Consider the following 16,415-nt stretch of genomic DNA (forward strand, 5'->3'; position numbering starts at 1 on the left):
GAGCAGCTCGGGGGTTCAAACTGCTGACCTTGTGGTCAGCAGCACAACATGTAACCACTATGCCACCAGGGCTTGGGTTTGATCTTTTGATTGAATAGTAAGGAAAATTCGGGTGTCTATATTAAAAATGGGAAGATATAATATTCTGAGTTATTCTGATTTTATAACTTTGTAAAGACAATGATTGAACAACTGTTGAGATGTAAATAGAGCAATACAAAGATTTTTAAATGTGTTTAAAAGCACTACATTAAATAAAGTAGTTTGGAATAATAATAAAATAAATAACACTGTTATATTCTCTACTTTTATACTTGTAAGTTAAATCTTCTATTTTTAAAATCTTCCTTTTTTAAAAGTTTTAAAAGCCATTTTCATATTCTTCTAAGATATAATTTTCCCAGAAAAAGCAGACCTTTGAAACAACTAAGTTTGATAAAAAAACAATATTCACTAGGTGTAACGCATGAATGTTTTTGCATGGACCCACTAACACTTTCGAAGTACTGCTCCAGGACAGCGCTTGCTAACTCCACAGATCTTCTAGCGAATGGCCTTGAGTCAAGGTTGGGCTTGGCATGCCATCCCAAACACATGCAAGATTTTCTATTCCTGAAGTGCAAAGGTTATTCAAAAAAGATATAGGCACTCCTCTATTCTACTGAGGGAAAATGGAACATTATTATCAAATAGAAAACCCTGCACCTCACTTTCCCTTCTTGAGCGACCAAAGGAAGAGGATTCAAACTCACCTGCTTTAACCTCCAGAGAGAATGTATGTTTCTCATCATTAAACCAGCCCCTGTGCTCAACCCGACAACAATACAGACCACTGTCTGCCTCGACTGCATTCTCGATAGTCAAAGACACATTTCTTTCCCAAAGGGATCCACTTAGCGTATAGCGACTCTCCTTCCGATAGGTGACACTGGAGCCGTGAATCCAGATGATTACATCAGAACACTTGGAAGAAGGGCATGGTCCTCGGCCCCAGCACGTGGACGTGAGCTCTCCCGAGTACGTGCATGGAATGGTGACTGGCTGACCCACTACTCCACTCACTTTTGGGTAAGAAACTACAGCATCTGTAAAAAAAGTGGAAAGAAACAAAAAATGGTGGCTCAGTATCTGTTTGTTTTACTGTATCATGGATTTTTTTCTTTTAAATTGTGCTTATTTTTGTTGATACTGAGAATGCACACAGCTAAACATACACTTATTCCCTAGTTTCCACATGTACGATTTAGGAATATTGATTACATTTTTCTGTTGCACAACCATCTGAACCCTCCTTTTCTGAGCTATGAGGGGAGTCCCCAAAATTAAAATCTTTTCAAAGCTATGTATTTAAATATTTTTACAAAATAACCTTATGACATTCAAAGTACTCTCCATTATACTTAATACATTTGTCAAATCTGTTATTCCATTCTTGGAAACATTTTTCAAATGCATCTGTTTGGATGGTTGACAGCCCCTCCCTCATTTTTTTCTTCACCTCTTCTACATCGTCAGATTGCTGTCCTTGCATGTCCCTCTTCATTCGCAGAAACAAAATGAAGTCACATGGAGTGAGCTCATGTAAGGTGTATGGGGCAAGAGAGGCCTGCTGTGTTTTGGGGTTTGTTTGTTTTTTTTGCCCAAAACTGGCCCACAGAGATGGCTGCATGAGCAGGTGCATTGTAGTTATGGGAAAATCAGCCCCCCGCCCCTCAATCTGGCACAAATCAGGTCTTTTTTGTCTCACACTGTTACACAATCTTTTCAGAACCTCTAAATAGAAAGCTTGAGTAACAGTCTGACCTGGAGGAAGGAACTCCAAATGGACTTTAAGTCAACATTTTCCTCCGTTCTGGAAGTTGGTGGACATCCATAATGAGGTTTGTCATCAACTGATAGTTCACCTTCTTTGAAATGAGAAAACCGCTCACACACTTGAATTTTTCCCATATCCCTGTCCTTGTAAACTGTGTTCAACATCACAACAGTTTCTGCAGCAGTCTTCCTGAGCAGGTAATAAAATTTTGCTCACGGGGTTGAGCAAAATTGCTTTCTTGAAAAAATTCACTGTGACCATAGAGAACCTTCCCAGGAGACACCGCCGAGTGCACTAACTCAGAGCGAGCTGCTTGAGGCTCTCCTACTGGGAAAACAAGAACTCTGAAAGCTCCGCTCCAGCCTGCACAATTCTGGTTTTTAGGGCTACCCCTTTGTATTCCTCCTGGCTAATCTTTCCACTTGCTGTTATCAATTGCCATATAGACAGTTCTTTAAAAGGCATAATGTTATGACATTTTTTACTAGTTACGCTAAACTATATTTCAGTTTTAAGAAGACTTCAGAAGAAATTTTTGGTTTAAGGTTTAAAAATTATCTTCAGGTAAGTTTTAGGAGTACATCTCTCCTCCAGGGCTTCAGAGAGTCTAGAGTCCAAGAGAATTTAAAATGCTGTCTGCATATCCCTCCTCTCCCACTTTTAATGAGAATTCTTCTATAGAATCTTTTAGCAAAATATTCAGTAGGGGTAGCCAGGCGCCACCCATATCTGGTCTCATGGGAAAGGAGGCAGTATTTTATGGAAACAATTGGCCACAAGATCTCTTGACATGAAACTTTTCTGCATTTAGAATTGTTTCCCAAGATTATATATCCCAAAATCTCCTCCTACTGCTGACTTCTCTTCCTTTTCTGTTGTTGCAGATAAATATAGAACTGTGTCTTGCATGACGACTTGCAAGCTTTTTAAGCCACAGACCCTACACAGCAGACTAGGAAGCAGAGCGGAAGCAATACACACATAATTAAGCTAATTAGCTAGGCATACCATGGAATCATGACCCTGAAACTCCAAATCAAGGAACAAAATCCTGGGAGGCATTTGGTTGTACATAAGCAAACTCACCAATTACTCTATTCTTTTATCATTGTTGTTAACACAACTACTACCCAAATTTGGCCAATTCCATGTTTTACAAATGTACACCTTACTGACAGCAATTACAATAATTTGTCTTGAGATCCTTAATTTTTCCATCACTGTTAACCCTCTTTTACTTCCCCCTCCTGCCCTTGTTAACCACTAATAATCTTCAGTCTCTATAACACTCTCACTGCCATTGAGTCAAGTCCAGTCATGGCAATTCATAGTGACCTTAGGCAGGTTTGAGACTATAGCTCATTCCGGGAATTTCTCCTGGAGAGGCTGAGGGTTTCAAACTGCTGTTATGAACTTTGCAATTAGCAGCCCAATGTGTAACCTACTACGCTACATTTTCCTTTTCTTGTCTTTTATTTATTATCTATCTATCTATCTATCTATCTATCTATCTATCTATCTATTTATTAGGGGCTCATACAACTCTTATCTCAGTCCATACATACATCAATTGTGTAAAGCACATTTGTACATTCATTGCCTTCATCATTCTCTAAACATTTGCTCTCCACGTAAGACCCTGGCACCAGCTCCTCTTTTTATCCCCTCCCTCCCGACTCCCCCATTCCTTATGAACCCTTGATAATTTATAAGTTATTATTTTGTCATATCTTGCCCTGTCTTGTCTTTTTATATAAATAAGGTCACACATTGTTTGTCCTTTTGTGATTGACTTATTTTCACTAAGCAAAATGTCTTCAAGCTCCACCCCATCTGTATCATTTTTCAGTACTTCTTTTCTGCTACTGACTGAGAGTGATCCCATTGTGTGTATGCATTGTGTGCATGTGCTGCATTTGGTTTATCCATTCCTCTGCTGCTGAGCACCGACATTCCTTTCCCTCTGGGCCTTGTGAAGAGTGCTGCCCTGAGCCTTGGTGTTCCAGTCTTTTGAGATTCTGCTCTCAAGACTTTGAGGCATGTAACCAGGAGTTGAAATTTTACATTTGTGAGAAACTATATTTATTTCCATATTTTCTTTATGTATTATATTTGGTTCATATCATGACTCTACGGTTTGTATTTTTTAAAATTAATAATTATGAATATTTTTGTTAGCATACACTTTATAAGCATTATTTTTAATAGTTATGCTTATGGATAAAATATCACTGATTATGCTGTAAGACGCTTTGGTTGTTTCCATTTTACCATGATAAATAACTTCATAAAATGTTTCTATATAAAACTTGTTTTCTAGATTTAAAATTTTTTCCTAAGATTATGAATTTCTGAAAGAGAATTTATTAGAATAAAGGACAGGAATAATTATTTTCAGTCTTCTAGGAATATGGTCAAATTGCTTTCCAAAAGGTTTGAATAAATGACAATCCAGTAATACAAAGCATTACTGTCATGCAAGCTTCAGTAGTACTGGAGTATTTCTGTCCCCTTAGCTTGCCAGACCTCTTCTTCATATTGTTGATTTCTGAAGAGGTATAAACATGTCTTTATTGTTACTGTTGTTAATGGAAATAGCACCAAAGGGCATGTACATGAAACATGCCTTTCCCTAGAAATCAGTTGAATCAGTTCAAATATTGTTTTTAAAATATTATATTCTAATGCTTTAGAAACAACTTTTAGTTTAAAATTTTAATTCAAGGGGTGGGTGCTGGAAAAAAAATTTTAATTCAATTTAAAACCTGCTATTGAAAATGGAATCTAAATAAATAAATAAATAAATAAACAAATAAATAAATAGAATGGGATCACTTCCCACTTCTGTACACTTAACTTTCAAAAAATACAAACAAAGAAGGGGCTGAGGTTTATCACTGTTGTAGAGTTGGTCAAAAACAAAAATCCAAGCACAGGGTCTCTTCTCACAAGCTGAGGAGAGTGCAGTACCTGAACAATGCATGCTAGCCAGGCAAAACTATCAGAAAACAGGAGAATATTAGTTTAAAGACTAAATCGTGCCACTTAAAAACAAGCAAACAAACAACAACAAAAAACCCGTCTCCTGGAGAAGCAGCATGAAAAGCCTTTGCTACCAAACTCAGTCAAGGTGACCTTGACAAAACATCTGAGATTCACTAATGAAATAGATTTACTACTGGACTGGACGCTTGGGAAGTCACTAGGAAGAAAGGGGTGGGGTCACTGTTTCACAAAAGGAGAATATATTTTTCAGTGGAATTCTTAAAGCACTCGTTGTACTTACTGCCTGAGTTTTCTCATTACAAGTTTACTCCAGACTAGCCATCAAAATGAAAACATGTAACAGCATTAATACATGTCATTTAAAAACAATTACAAAGGTCCTCCCTCCATAATCACACCATCCAGGGACGACTACTTCTATAATTTAGGGTGTATCTATTCTTTAGGGTAGTTTCCTCCCTGAATACATTAAAAACAACAACAAACAGTTCTTTGAGTCAATGCAGACTCATAGAACTTTTAAAATAAAAATATGTATTTTTAAAGAAAATCATTGCAGGTTTAAAATAAAGAGCACCAACGTGACTAATTAATATCACGAAGAGCAAGAGTTCCTCCCATTACCGTTTCCTCTCCCCACGCTGTGGCATCCTCTGAGTATTTCTTCTACTTGCTGGAGAAAACATCCATTTCCACAAGGTCTACTCACCCCTTCATTTAAGCACGAACAGCAGCCTGTGACACATATTCTACATCTGCCCAGGTCTGCTTAGCCATGGGATTGATCATTCATAGCGCCTAAACAACTTCTTTGAAAAAAGATTTCAGGCTAACTCTTTGCTCCCTAATTAACTTATTACCATCCAACATAACCCCTGGGAAAGCTTTCTCCACCACACCAATGCCAACACCCTCACCTTTGACCCCCATCCTCAGCCCACTTCCTCACTTACCTGCTAGGAGCAGTATGAGACTTGAAATAGCTACCTGTGGCTGCATCACGAGGTCAGCCTGAAGTAAATAAGAACACAGACTGGCTGGTGGGGCCCCACCAGATGGACTGGAACAAGTCTGAATTCTCAGCCTCACACTTCTCCTTTCACCTTGAGTGAGTGAATCACAAGGCTCTCAGCAGACTCTGTGAACTCGGAAAGCTGAAGTCTCCGCACCTTTCAGCAGACAAGCGTCCTCAGAAGCAGTCCCTTATACCCGGGGTCCTATACACTGCTTCCTGTTTCGAACAGGGAGGAGCGAAAGGCACAGACTAACATCATGATTCAATGCAGGGTGGGGGGTGGGCGGAAAGCCTGGAGACGAGACTAGTGTACTCACTCTTGGCCTCTAGAGGGAACACTGTCCCTTTGGTAGACATAGGGTTTTTCCTCCCCTGTGACCACAAAGGGTAATCCGTAGCCTCAATCTGTCTTTTCGCAAAGTTTGCTGTTTAGCTAGAAGAATTGAGCAAGACTATGAATCACCATGACTAACCATTCATGCTACAGTAAGGAATGAGTCAAACTCTATACCATAGTGATGGAGGTCAAGAATGAATTAAGAAGCAGTAGAGTTTGAAGACGTGGCTTCAAATCCCAGCTTTGCCTTTGCTGGATGTCTCTAGGACTCACACACACACCGCCCTCTAATCCTTCGTTTCTTCATTTGCAAACTGGACTGAATGTACCTGCTCAGTTTCCTTCAAAGGGTGATTATAATAAGCAAAAAATAGAGTGGGAGAATTGTGAGAACTACTCTTCAATTTGCATTGTGAGCAAAAATTTTTTGAGCTAAGATTTTAAAGAATATTCTGTGTAGCAGACTTTGTGCTAAGCCATTTCGTCCTCACAGAAGCCCATTAGTAAAAGCTGCTACTAACCTTCTCCCAGGAAGGCAGTGAGGGATGGAGGGTGTAAAATGAGCCCAGATTCCAACCAGGTCTTTGGACTTCTGCCTCAATCATTAAATTCTGCAAACATGAGTAAGCCTGTCTTGTACTTCATTAACTTCCCTTCCGGTCTAAAGATCCAGTATCTCCTTCCGTGAGCAGTGATGCTCTATCCTTAGCTTTCTTGAGTGGTCTTTCAGCCCATGAACAGCTTCATGGAGAAGTAGGTGGCCTTAGTATGCTGTGACAGTGGGTCTGGCCATTGCCAGGGCTGAGAATCCCCAATTCAGCAGCCTCTGTTCTGGGAAGAGGCTGGCTGTAACACTAATGCCACAAACTATAGGCCAAAGGCCGTGTTTTCCCTGTGGGAATACTTTTTAGACACTATTCAGAGTTCATTTCTTAACTGAAAACATTTTAAAGCTAGAGCATCTTTAACTTTTCCTGAAGTACAAGGTAAAACGACTAACAACACAGGGCCCATGGAGCCTGTCTTAGTGATCTAGACCTGCTTTCGAAGAAATGCCAAGAGCAGAAATAGAAATATGTGTTCTCACAGTTCAAGAGGCTAGAAGCACTGGCTCTGGTGGAAGGCTTCGTGTCTGCGTTGTGGAAAACATTCCATGTCTCCTCTTTGATAACCTTCATTTGGCACCTGTCTATGTGCTTCCTCTTAAGCCTAATCTGCTCATTTTGCAACTCAGAAGTGATTAGGTTTAGGATACACCCTACACGGGTATGGCCACATTAACATAGCCATAACAACAGCATTCCCAAAGGGAATTATATCCTCAGGTGTAGACTTTAGAATTTTTCTTCTTTGGAAGGGGGTGGGGGCACAATTCAATCTATAATACGCTTTATCTTTCTTCCAGTTTCTGGAACAAAAAAAGCTATCTGTCACTGTCTGTTGTTTGTTTTAACACAGACTGTCCCTTGGCTTATTTCATCCTTTTCTTCTCTAATGAAAGAATTGGACCATGTGATCCTTCTAGGCTCTTCTAGCTTTCCCTGCCAAACTTTCCCTGCCGTCAAGTCAATGCTGACTTACAGGGATCCCCTGTGGGTTTCCGAGACTGTTCATGGGAGAAGAAAGTCCAGTCTTTCTCCAGCAGAGCTGCTGATGGTCTCGAACTGCCAATCATGCAGATCTCAGCCCAACACACAACTACTACACCACCAGAGCTCCTTACAGTTTCCCTCCTCATTGGAATTGAATGCTGCCATGAGCTCTACAGAGCAATAAACGCAATTTTGGAGATCTCTGACTTTCTGTTATTCTTTGCCTTCATAAGCTTAGAAAGGACAACGTAGGTTCCAACATAGCCTTCACCAAATTGAACTCCCTGTTATCAAGTCAACTATAACTCAGCGCTAACATGGTGGGGGTTCTAAGACTGTAAATCTTGATAGGAACTGAGTCTCGTTTTCCTCCTAGGAAGCAGCTGATGGCTTTGAGCTTCTGGCCCCCATTTAACAGTCCAAGGTATAAAACACTATATCCCCAGGGCTCCCTTCACCAAGGGCATGCGGGCCCAATTCTGCTATGGTTCACAGCGTATGCATGCCACTTCCATTTTTTGAAGGCAAAATATTTTATGACTAATGTTATGCTCTGAGACTGGTCAAAAGTCAGGTTAGTTGGTGGTAAGGATTAAAATTTTAATTTAATTCTCTAACAGTTATTACTAATACTGGAGGCTAACGGGGCATGACTCAAGATTCTAAGAATGAAAAAAATCCAAGATTGTGCAATCTGGCAATGACAAAGGTAAGTCATTAATAAAATCCGGCAGAGTGAGATAAGAGGTGACTACATAATCAGACTGTGTCACTCCATCACACTTAGACCTTGTCCATGGCTGTCTCCAGAAAGGAAATTAGTATCCAAACGGTTTTCCTCAGTGAATCAACTGCCATTGATGAGGCCCTTGCCTATCTTCTGACACCACTTTATTGCTCACATGACTCCAGCCACTCTGCTCTCTTTCAGACTATCTCTGTCTTGGGCTATTTATTTTTTTCCCTGATGGTGACTTCTGCCTAGATACCCATCCCTCGATGATGCCATTTTCACTTCAATAATGCTTCCCCAGCATGACTCAGAACTCAAAACCCAAACCCACTGCCACTGAGTTGACTCCGACTCATGGCGACCCTCCATCGGGTTCCCGAGTCTAAGTCTTCACAGGGGCAGGCAGCCTAGTCTTTTTCCTGCTGAGTGGCCAGTGGGATTGAAACAGAGACCTGGGAGAATGATGAGCAAAAGCCAAGGCGAGGAAGAGGAGGATGAGGATCCAAGACATGGACCGAGGTTCTACATGCTAAATTACTGTATTATTTCATAGAATTGAAGTGTTGATATGAGCTCCTGTAAACCTCTGCTGGGTCCCCTAGGCTCTCAAATAGTGTAGCACAGTGGATTTTATTTTCTTATTTATTTGTTCGTTTAAATCTATACAATCTTCATGAACCATTTCTCTTAGGGTTAACCTTGTGGCTACATGAAGGACAGTCCAGGAAAGAGGGGTAAGGGATAACGAAGTGACTCAGGCTCCTAACTGGAAATTCTCGCTGCTTACTGGACTGCTACGTTTGCAGAAACCCCACCTAACCTGAAACAAAATCAAAGTCATTGCCAGTGAGTCCATTTCCACTCTACCCTAGAGGACAGAGGGGAGGCGCTAACTGCCTGTGTACGTTTCCGAGGCTGTGACTCTTTATATGAACACAAAGCCTCCTCTTTCTCCTGCGCAGCAGCTTCTGGGATCAAACGGCAAGGTCCACAGTAGCAGCCCAACATGAAACCCACAATGCATAGTTGAATACAAGATCCGAAACTGAATTCATTATTCGCTGATGTGGTCACCCTTCTCCCTGCTGCCCAGTGCCCAGCAGCCTACCAAGCAGCTCCAGTTCTTGCATTACCCTTCCCTTCCCCAAAGCAGTCTCTTCCTCAACACCCCCACATCTAGTGGTTCACCACATCCACCGCAGGGTACCTGTCAGTCGGCAAGTCATTTCCACCACCGTCAATCAGGCTTCCATGATCCAACATCTGTTGTTTTTCTGTTTTTAACTGATAACAACCCCAAGAGACAGAGTAGAATTTTCCCTCGGGGTTTTTGTTGGTTGTCATCTTTGGGGGAACAGATTGCCAAGTCTGTCTTCCAGGGATCTGCTGGGTGGGTTCAACGACCAACATTTAGGTCAGCAGCAAGCACTTAACTTCTATGCCACCAGCGATCCTTAATCTGAAACCCAGACTTCCTTCCACCGGTCTAGGCTACTGCTGTATTGTTCTCTGAGAGACCCCATGAACACAAGCACGAAACACTACACCGGACACAGGCCTCTGACACCCTCACAATTGTTTGGTTTGATCCCATTGTTGCTGCCATTATGTCAACGGATCTCATCAATTGTCATCCTAATTCCCCATTCTCACTCATGCTCTACATTAACAAGCATCTGTTTTTCCAATGTACTGATCTTCTTATTTTTTAAAAAGAAAGTAATACTACCTGCAGGGGCAGTGAATTGCATTTTATGACTTTTCTAGCCAAAGTCTCTAACGCCCAGCAGACGACCTTTTGCTGTATGGGTCTGGCAAGAAGCGGTGGGTGCTCCTCTGAGAAGCAGAGGAAGGGAGCTCATAACCAGTAAGAGCCAGAAATGGAGAGTGTACCGTGTACTCTGGACCCTAGATCTCTGTGCAGTGAACATCCTGTATTCAGAAGGCAGCTATCACATCGAGGAAGAGCAGCAGAGCCAGTAGCTAAGGGGCTGGCTTGCAGACAGGGGTGTCTCTGAGTACATAATTCAGGAAGTTGGACTTGCTGACCATGGAAGTGGAGTTGAGTGCCTTCAGCCTGGGCTTACAAGAGTGAGATGCCTTTAGAACCTACAAACTCAGGGAGCTGGGTTTATTAACTCATGAAATGCCTTTGGGTTGAGGCTCACATCAGAATGGCATGCCCTTTTGACATTTATTGGCAGACCTGATACACAACACAAGACTGAGCATTTCTCACTAGCACCACAACTTGCTAACTTCTGTAACAAATACTTTAATTATGAATTTTGACTGTGATTTCTATATAGCCATTGTAATAGTTATTTGGACGTAGAACTCCGTTGTAAAAATAACACCCACTGCCATTGAGTCACAATGGCAGACTCACAATGATCCTATAGGATCAGGTAGAACAGCCCCTGTGAGTTTCCCAGGCAGATTGCAATTCTTTACAGGAGTAGAAAGCCCTGTCTTTCTCCTGGGGAGCTGCTGATGGTTCCAACACATAACCAAAATGCCTCCAGGAATCTACAGAACCTTCCTGAAAGTATCCCTAAATGAAGACATGGCTTTCCCACTAGGGGCTGGAGCAGTAGTATTAGGACTTCACCATTAGCACATTTTCTACCTCAAGGCATATCTATTCCACTTATTCATTATTATCTATTTATTAGTCTGTTTATTCAACCTATAGCTTTAGCTGTCCACTTGACCGCAAATATTACAGCTGGTCACTTAATTGGTGGTGCTACCCTTGTATTGATGTCAATCAGAACCCCAACTGCCTTCATTACTTTTATTATTATTAGTCTCCTGACTATTTTAGAATTTTCCAATGTACTCATCCAAGCATATGTATTCACCCTCCCAGTTAGCCTCTATTTACATGATAATTCTTTTTAAAATCATTTTATTGAGGTCTCATACAACTCTTATCACAATCCATACATACATCAATTGTGTAAAGCACATTTGTACATTCGTTGCCCACATCATTCTCAAAACATTTGCTCTCCACTTAAGCCCTTGGCATCAGCTCCTCATTTTTACCTCCTTCCTCCCTGCTCCCCACTCCCTCATTAACACTTGATAATTTATAAATTATTATTTTGTCATATCTTTTACTGTCCGATATCTCACTTCACCCTTTTATGTGGTCTGTCCCCCAGGAAGAAGGCTATATGTAGATCCTTGTAAACAGTTCCCCCTTTCCACGCTACCCTCCCCCCACCCTCAGCACTGGTCCTGAAGGGATCATCTGCACTGGATTCCCTGTGTTTCCAGTTCCTATCTCTACCAGTGTACTTCCTCTTGTCTAGCCAGATTTGTAAGGTACAATTGGGATCATGATAGTGGGTGGAGGTGTGTGTGTATGGGGAAGCATTTAAGAGCTAGAGGAAAATTGTATGTTTCATCGTTCCTACATTGCATCCTGACTGGCTCATCTCCTCCCTGAGACCCTTCTGTACGGGGATATCTAGTTGCCTACAGATGGGTCTTAGGTCCCCAATCTGCACTCCCCCTCATTCACAATGATTTGATTTTTTGTTCTTTGACGCCTGATACCTGATCCATTTGACACCTCGTGAACACACAGGCTGGTGTGCTTCTTCCATGTGGACTTTGTTGCTTCTCAGCTAGATGGCTGCTTGTTTGCCTTCAAGCCTTTAAGACCCCAGATGCTATATCTTTTGATAGCCAAGCACCATCAGCTTTCTTTGCCACATTTGCTTATGCACCCATTTGTCTTTAGCGATTGTATCACAGAGGTGAGCACACAATACTATGATTTTGGTTCTTTGGTGCCTGATACCTGATCCCTTCAGCACCTCGTGATCATGCAGGCAGGTGTACTTCTTCCATGTGGGCTTTGCTGCTTCTCAGCTAGATGGCCGCTTGTTTGCCTTCAAGTCTTTAAGACCCCAGATGCTATATCTTTTGATAGCTGGGCACCATCAGCTTTCTTCACCACATTTGCTTATGCACCCACATGATAATTCTTAATGACCCACCAAACTCATGCTTACCATATAGTTAACCCAAGCCCATGACCCATGAGAGGAGCTCTCTCTCAGCACGTCTACTGACATTAGGTCTTACCATTTGATTACACTTCAATTCAATAACCCTACTTTACATTGGTTTAACTACTAACACATTGACTATATATCAATGATGATGAGATGTCATTCAGGAGAATACAATTCAAGGACATCACACACCCATTGTTCAAAAAGGTCTATGTTATGATATAATTCTATACATTTTTCTGAATTCTTTTTCCTCATGGATACTATAAATCCTAACCCCCTATACTCAAAGGAAGAGCTTGAATGACATAGTGTGTTATGTGTTGGGCTGATAACCACAGGTTCAAGCATGCCAGCCCTTCTCAAAAAAAAAAAAGAGAGAGAGAGAGAGAGAGAGACAAAGGCATTCTGCTTCTATAAAGAATGACTGCCTTGGAAACCTATGGGAGCAGTTCTATGTCTTATAGGGTCTTATAGGGTTGCTATAGGGTCAATAGTTCTGTCCTATAAGGTCAACTCAATGGCTGTGAGTTTAGATATTTATACCCCAAATCCCACCCTCATCAAATCTATTCTGACTCATAGCAGCCTTGTATGGGGCTCCTGAGACTATCTATATAGGAACATACAGGCTTGAACTACCAACCTTTAGATTAAAAATCAACACTTACCCAACTTCTGGATGAATTTTCTTTGTTGTGATAATGAGACAATATTAGTTAAGTTGTGTCTTAAGTGTTTTTTGAAATATAAGAGAGATAGACTAAGCAAGGGAGTAAGCAAAGATGGGCGAAGAAAAATGCCAAACAGCATGAATATCACACAGGAGCAGAAGTTCAAACGAGATAAAGACCCTCCTCCAGAGCCAACACAAAAAGAAAGCTCTCCACTTGAGCCAACACCCCTGAATCATTCTGGTCTTACAGATCCGAACTGTGATAAAATAAAATTCTGTTTGTTAAAGCCACTCACTTTTGGTATTTGTGTGATAGGAGTACTAGATAACTAAGACAAGATTCAGGTGGAGACCAGTAGCATTCAGAATTGGTCTGGGCTAAAGATACATGTATAGTAGTCATCAGCATGAAAATGGTGTATAAGATGATGAGCCTAGATAAAATTCCAAGAGAAGGGTTGTGAAGAAGGACTAAGCCCTGGAGACAGCCAACATTAAAGGTGGAAGTGGAAGAGGCATCAACATATGGTTAGAAGCAGTCCAGGGAGGGAGGAGGAGAAGAGAGATAAATGGGGTCCAGTGCGCCAAGGGAAGCAAATGCATCAAGGTGTGAGAATGATCAGAAGTCCAGTGCTGCCAAGACAAGGGAAGACATTTGTCCTCAGAACTGAGCCAGCTGGAGGCCGTTGGTGACCTTCACAAAAGCAGTTTCTATTAAGAGTAGAGTGAGTGCTTACTTTTCCAAGTATATGATAGAGTTCAAGAAAAACTCTCGAAGCAAGGGATTATCGGGAAAGTTGGAGACAAGAAACTTCCAAGGAGTTTTGCAACAAAGAATAACAGCAACAAAAGGGGGCAGGTGGAGGAGGGAGGTCAAGAGAAAGCTTGTTTTATAAGATGGTAAAAGAATATTTGTATGTTCTGGGGATGAGTGAAAGGGGAATAAACAACTGATTTGGTGTAGGACCAATTTGAAGGTTCAGGTGCCCAATTCAGGGGTGGTATGTGCCTAGATGGAGTCTCTGGGTGGTGCAAACTGCTAACAAGTTCAGCTGCTAACCAAACAGTTTAGGTTCAAGACCATCAGAATTGCCTCTGCAGAACGACCTGGAGATTTACTTTGGAAAAATTCAGGCACAGAAAGCCATGTAAAGCACAGTTTGACCTTGACCCATGAGTCAAGATCAAATTGATGGGAACTGTTGTGTGGACACACACACTGGGTATGTGTGTCTGGGAAAACGACTGATTGACAATTTCCTCAGTGAAGTGGGAAACTCAATCATCAGCTGACTATGAAGATGGGGAAGAGGGTTGGGTGATTTGAGGAGAGCAATACACTAGGGACTAAAGTAGAACAAGTTGGCAGCCTGGGGGTGGTGCAGCCATTATGAGAGGGCTAGTAACCATAAGGTTAGTAGTTTGAAACCACCAGCTTTTATTGAGTGAAAGGCTTTCTACCCCAGTAAAAAGTTACAGCCTCAAAAACCCACAGAGGCAGTTCTGCCCTGTGCTACAGGGTCACTATGAGTCAGTAGGAACTCATTGGCAGTGAGTTTTGATTTTTGAGGGGGACCCCTTAGCAGTGGTAGAGCTTTTACATAAGCGTTGGACTGCTAACCAAAAATAAACAGTTCAAAACCACAAACTTCTCTACTGAAGAGAAAATGCAGTCATTGACAGCCTCAGAAGCCCTATGAAACAATTCTCCTTGGCCTCTTAGGTCACTATGAGTTGGAATTGAAGGGCCAGCAGTGGGCTGGGATTGGGGAGGCTGTTGAGATGAGAACCACTTGGGGCAGGTCCTTGCTGTAAGGAATTGAAGTAGGGGTCACACTAAGAGGTAGGTTGTGTGGGAGGAGTAGAGGAATCCACACCTTCTGTCCTTTGGCTTAGTTTTTAATCTTCTTAGGTATCTCTAAATAGTCTAATCAAATATCTCCCTGCCTTAAAAACATTCCATGACTTCTCAATGCCCTCAAGGCAAAATCTAAACCACCACCTTCCCAATCTGGCTACACCCTCCAGTTCTGGCCCAGCTAAACTCCAGCAGAGCCAAACCAGTTGGACTGCTTACCTTTGAAAACGCAGTGTTTCTAACACATGAGAGACTTCCAGAATTTACAAAATACAGCAGTCCGCTTGGTCCTTTCAGGAGCCCTCCCTGGTGGTTTAGTGAGTTACGCTGTGGGCTGCTAACTACAAACTCAGCAGTTCAATACCATCAGCCACTCTAAATGAGAAAGAAGAGGCTTTCTAGTCTTATAGGGTTACAGTCTCAGAAACCCGCAGGGGCAGTTCTACTCTGTCCTCTTGGGTTGTTCTGTAGGACCTCTATAGTCATTCCACAGGACAGAGATGAGACTTTCTACTCCAGTAAAGATTTACAGCCTCAGAAGCCCAAAGGAGCAGCCCTACCCTGCTCAATAGGGTCACTAGGAGTCAGAATCAGCTTCATTGCAGTAGTTTAACTGAGATGTAGTCAATTAATATGGCCCTTCTAGCCATAATCCCTAATGAGAAATATTATTCTGAACTATGTAGCTTTGATCCCATTTTGGAGGGAGTAGTTCCCTGCTATATTAATGGGAAGAATTCAAGTTAGATTATTTCCTAACCTCAGGAGAGGATGTGAACCGTGACATTTTATAGCCTTGTGGGTATCTTTCCAAAACACACTGCCATCGAGTAAATTCTGACTCATGTAGGACAAGGTAGGACTTCTGTGGGTTTCCAGGACTGTGACTCTGTATGAGAGTAGAAAACCTTGTCTTTCTCTCCCTGGGAGGCTGGTGGTTTCAAACTACTGTCCTAGCTTAGCCACTATACCATGGACAATCTCCTTTACTAGAGTGCATGACTTCAGACACTACTGTTCGTTTTCCTCGAGGGAATGGTCTGCTGAAAGACAAAAACCACACCCCCATAAGAGCCATTCCTCTACATGTAAAAGCCATCTCCGACAGAGAAAGAAATTTCCCGACCATCGAAATAGCATTTTCCAGATCTGTCTGAAGTCATGGAGGCCAAGACCAGAGGCACCAGAGACTCAGAGAAACACCAGGGAAACTATGAGATCACTTCTCGTCTATCCCAAGACTATGGAGCAGTGAGGCAGAACAATAGGTGGGCTGGCCTCCTGACCCGCCATGGCAGGAACCAAGGGACCACATGACTGAGATGCTGAGGACAAGAGGGAGACATGGCTG

The 16,415-nt window shown here is 41.9% G+C and overlaps 1 protein-coding gene across 2 annotated transcripts in view; it reads right to left on the bottom strand.

The window, feature by feature from the left end:
- The window catches only part of HAVCR1 (hepatitis A virus cellular receptor 1), a 35,245-nt gene extending 29,145 nt beyond the window's left edge, over positions 1–6,100 (bottom strand). For both annotated transcript variants that reach the window (XM_075541884.1, XM_075541883.1), the window contains exons 1-2: positions 5,776–6,100; positions 753–1,085 (exon numbers count right to left, since the gene is read on the bottom strand). In XM_075541884.1, coding sequence (XP_075397999.1) covers positions 753–1,085; positions 5,776–5,821 — 379 coding nt within the window. In that variant the 5' untranslated portion in view covers positions 5,822–6,100. The remainder of the gene's footprint in view (positions 1–752; positions 1,086–5,775) is intronic.
- Between the last annotated feature and the right edge of the window lie 10,315 nt (positions 6,101–16,415).

Source organism: Tenrec ecaudatus, chromosome 2, assembly GCF_050624435.1.
Source record: "Tenrec ecaudatus isolate mTenEca1 chromosome 2, mTenEca1.hap1, whole genome shotgun sequence".
In the NCBI taxonomy this organism is placed as follows: Eukaryota; Metazoa; Chordata; class Mammalia; order Afrosoricida; family Tenrecidae; genus Tenrec; species Tenrec ecaudatus.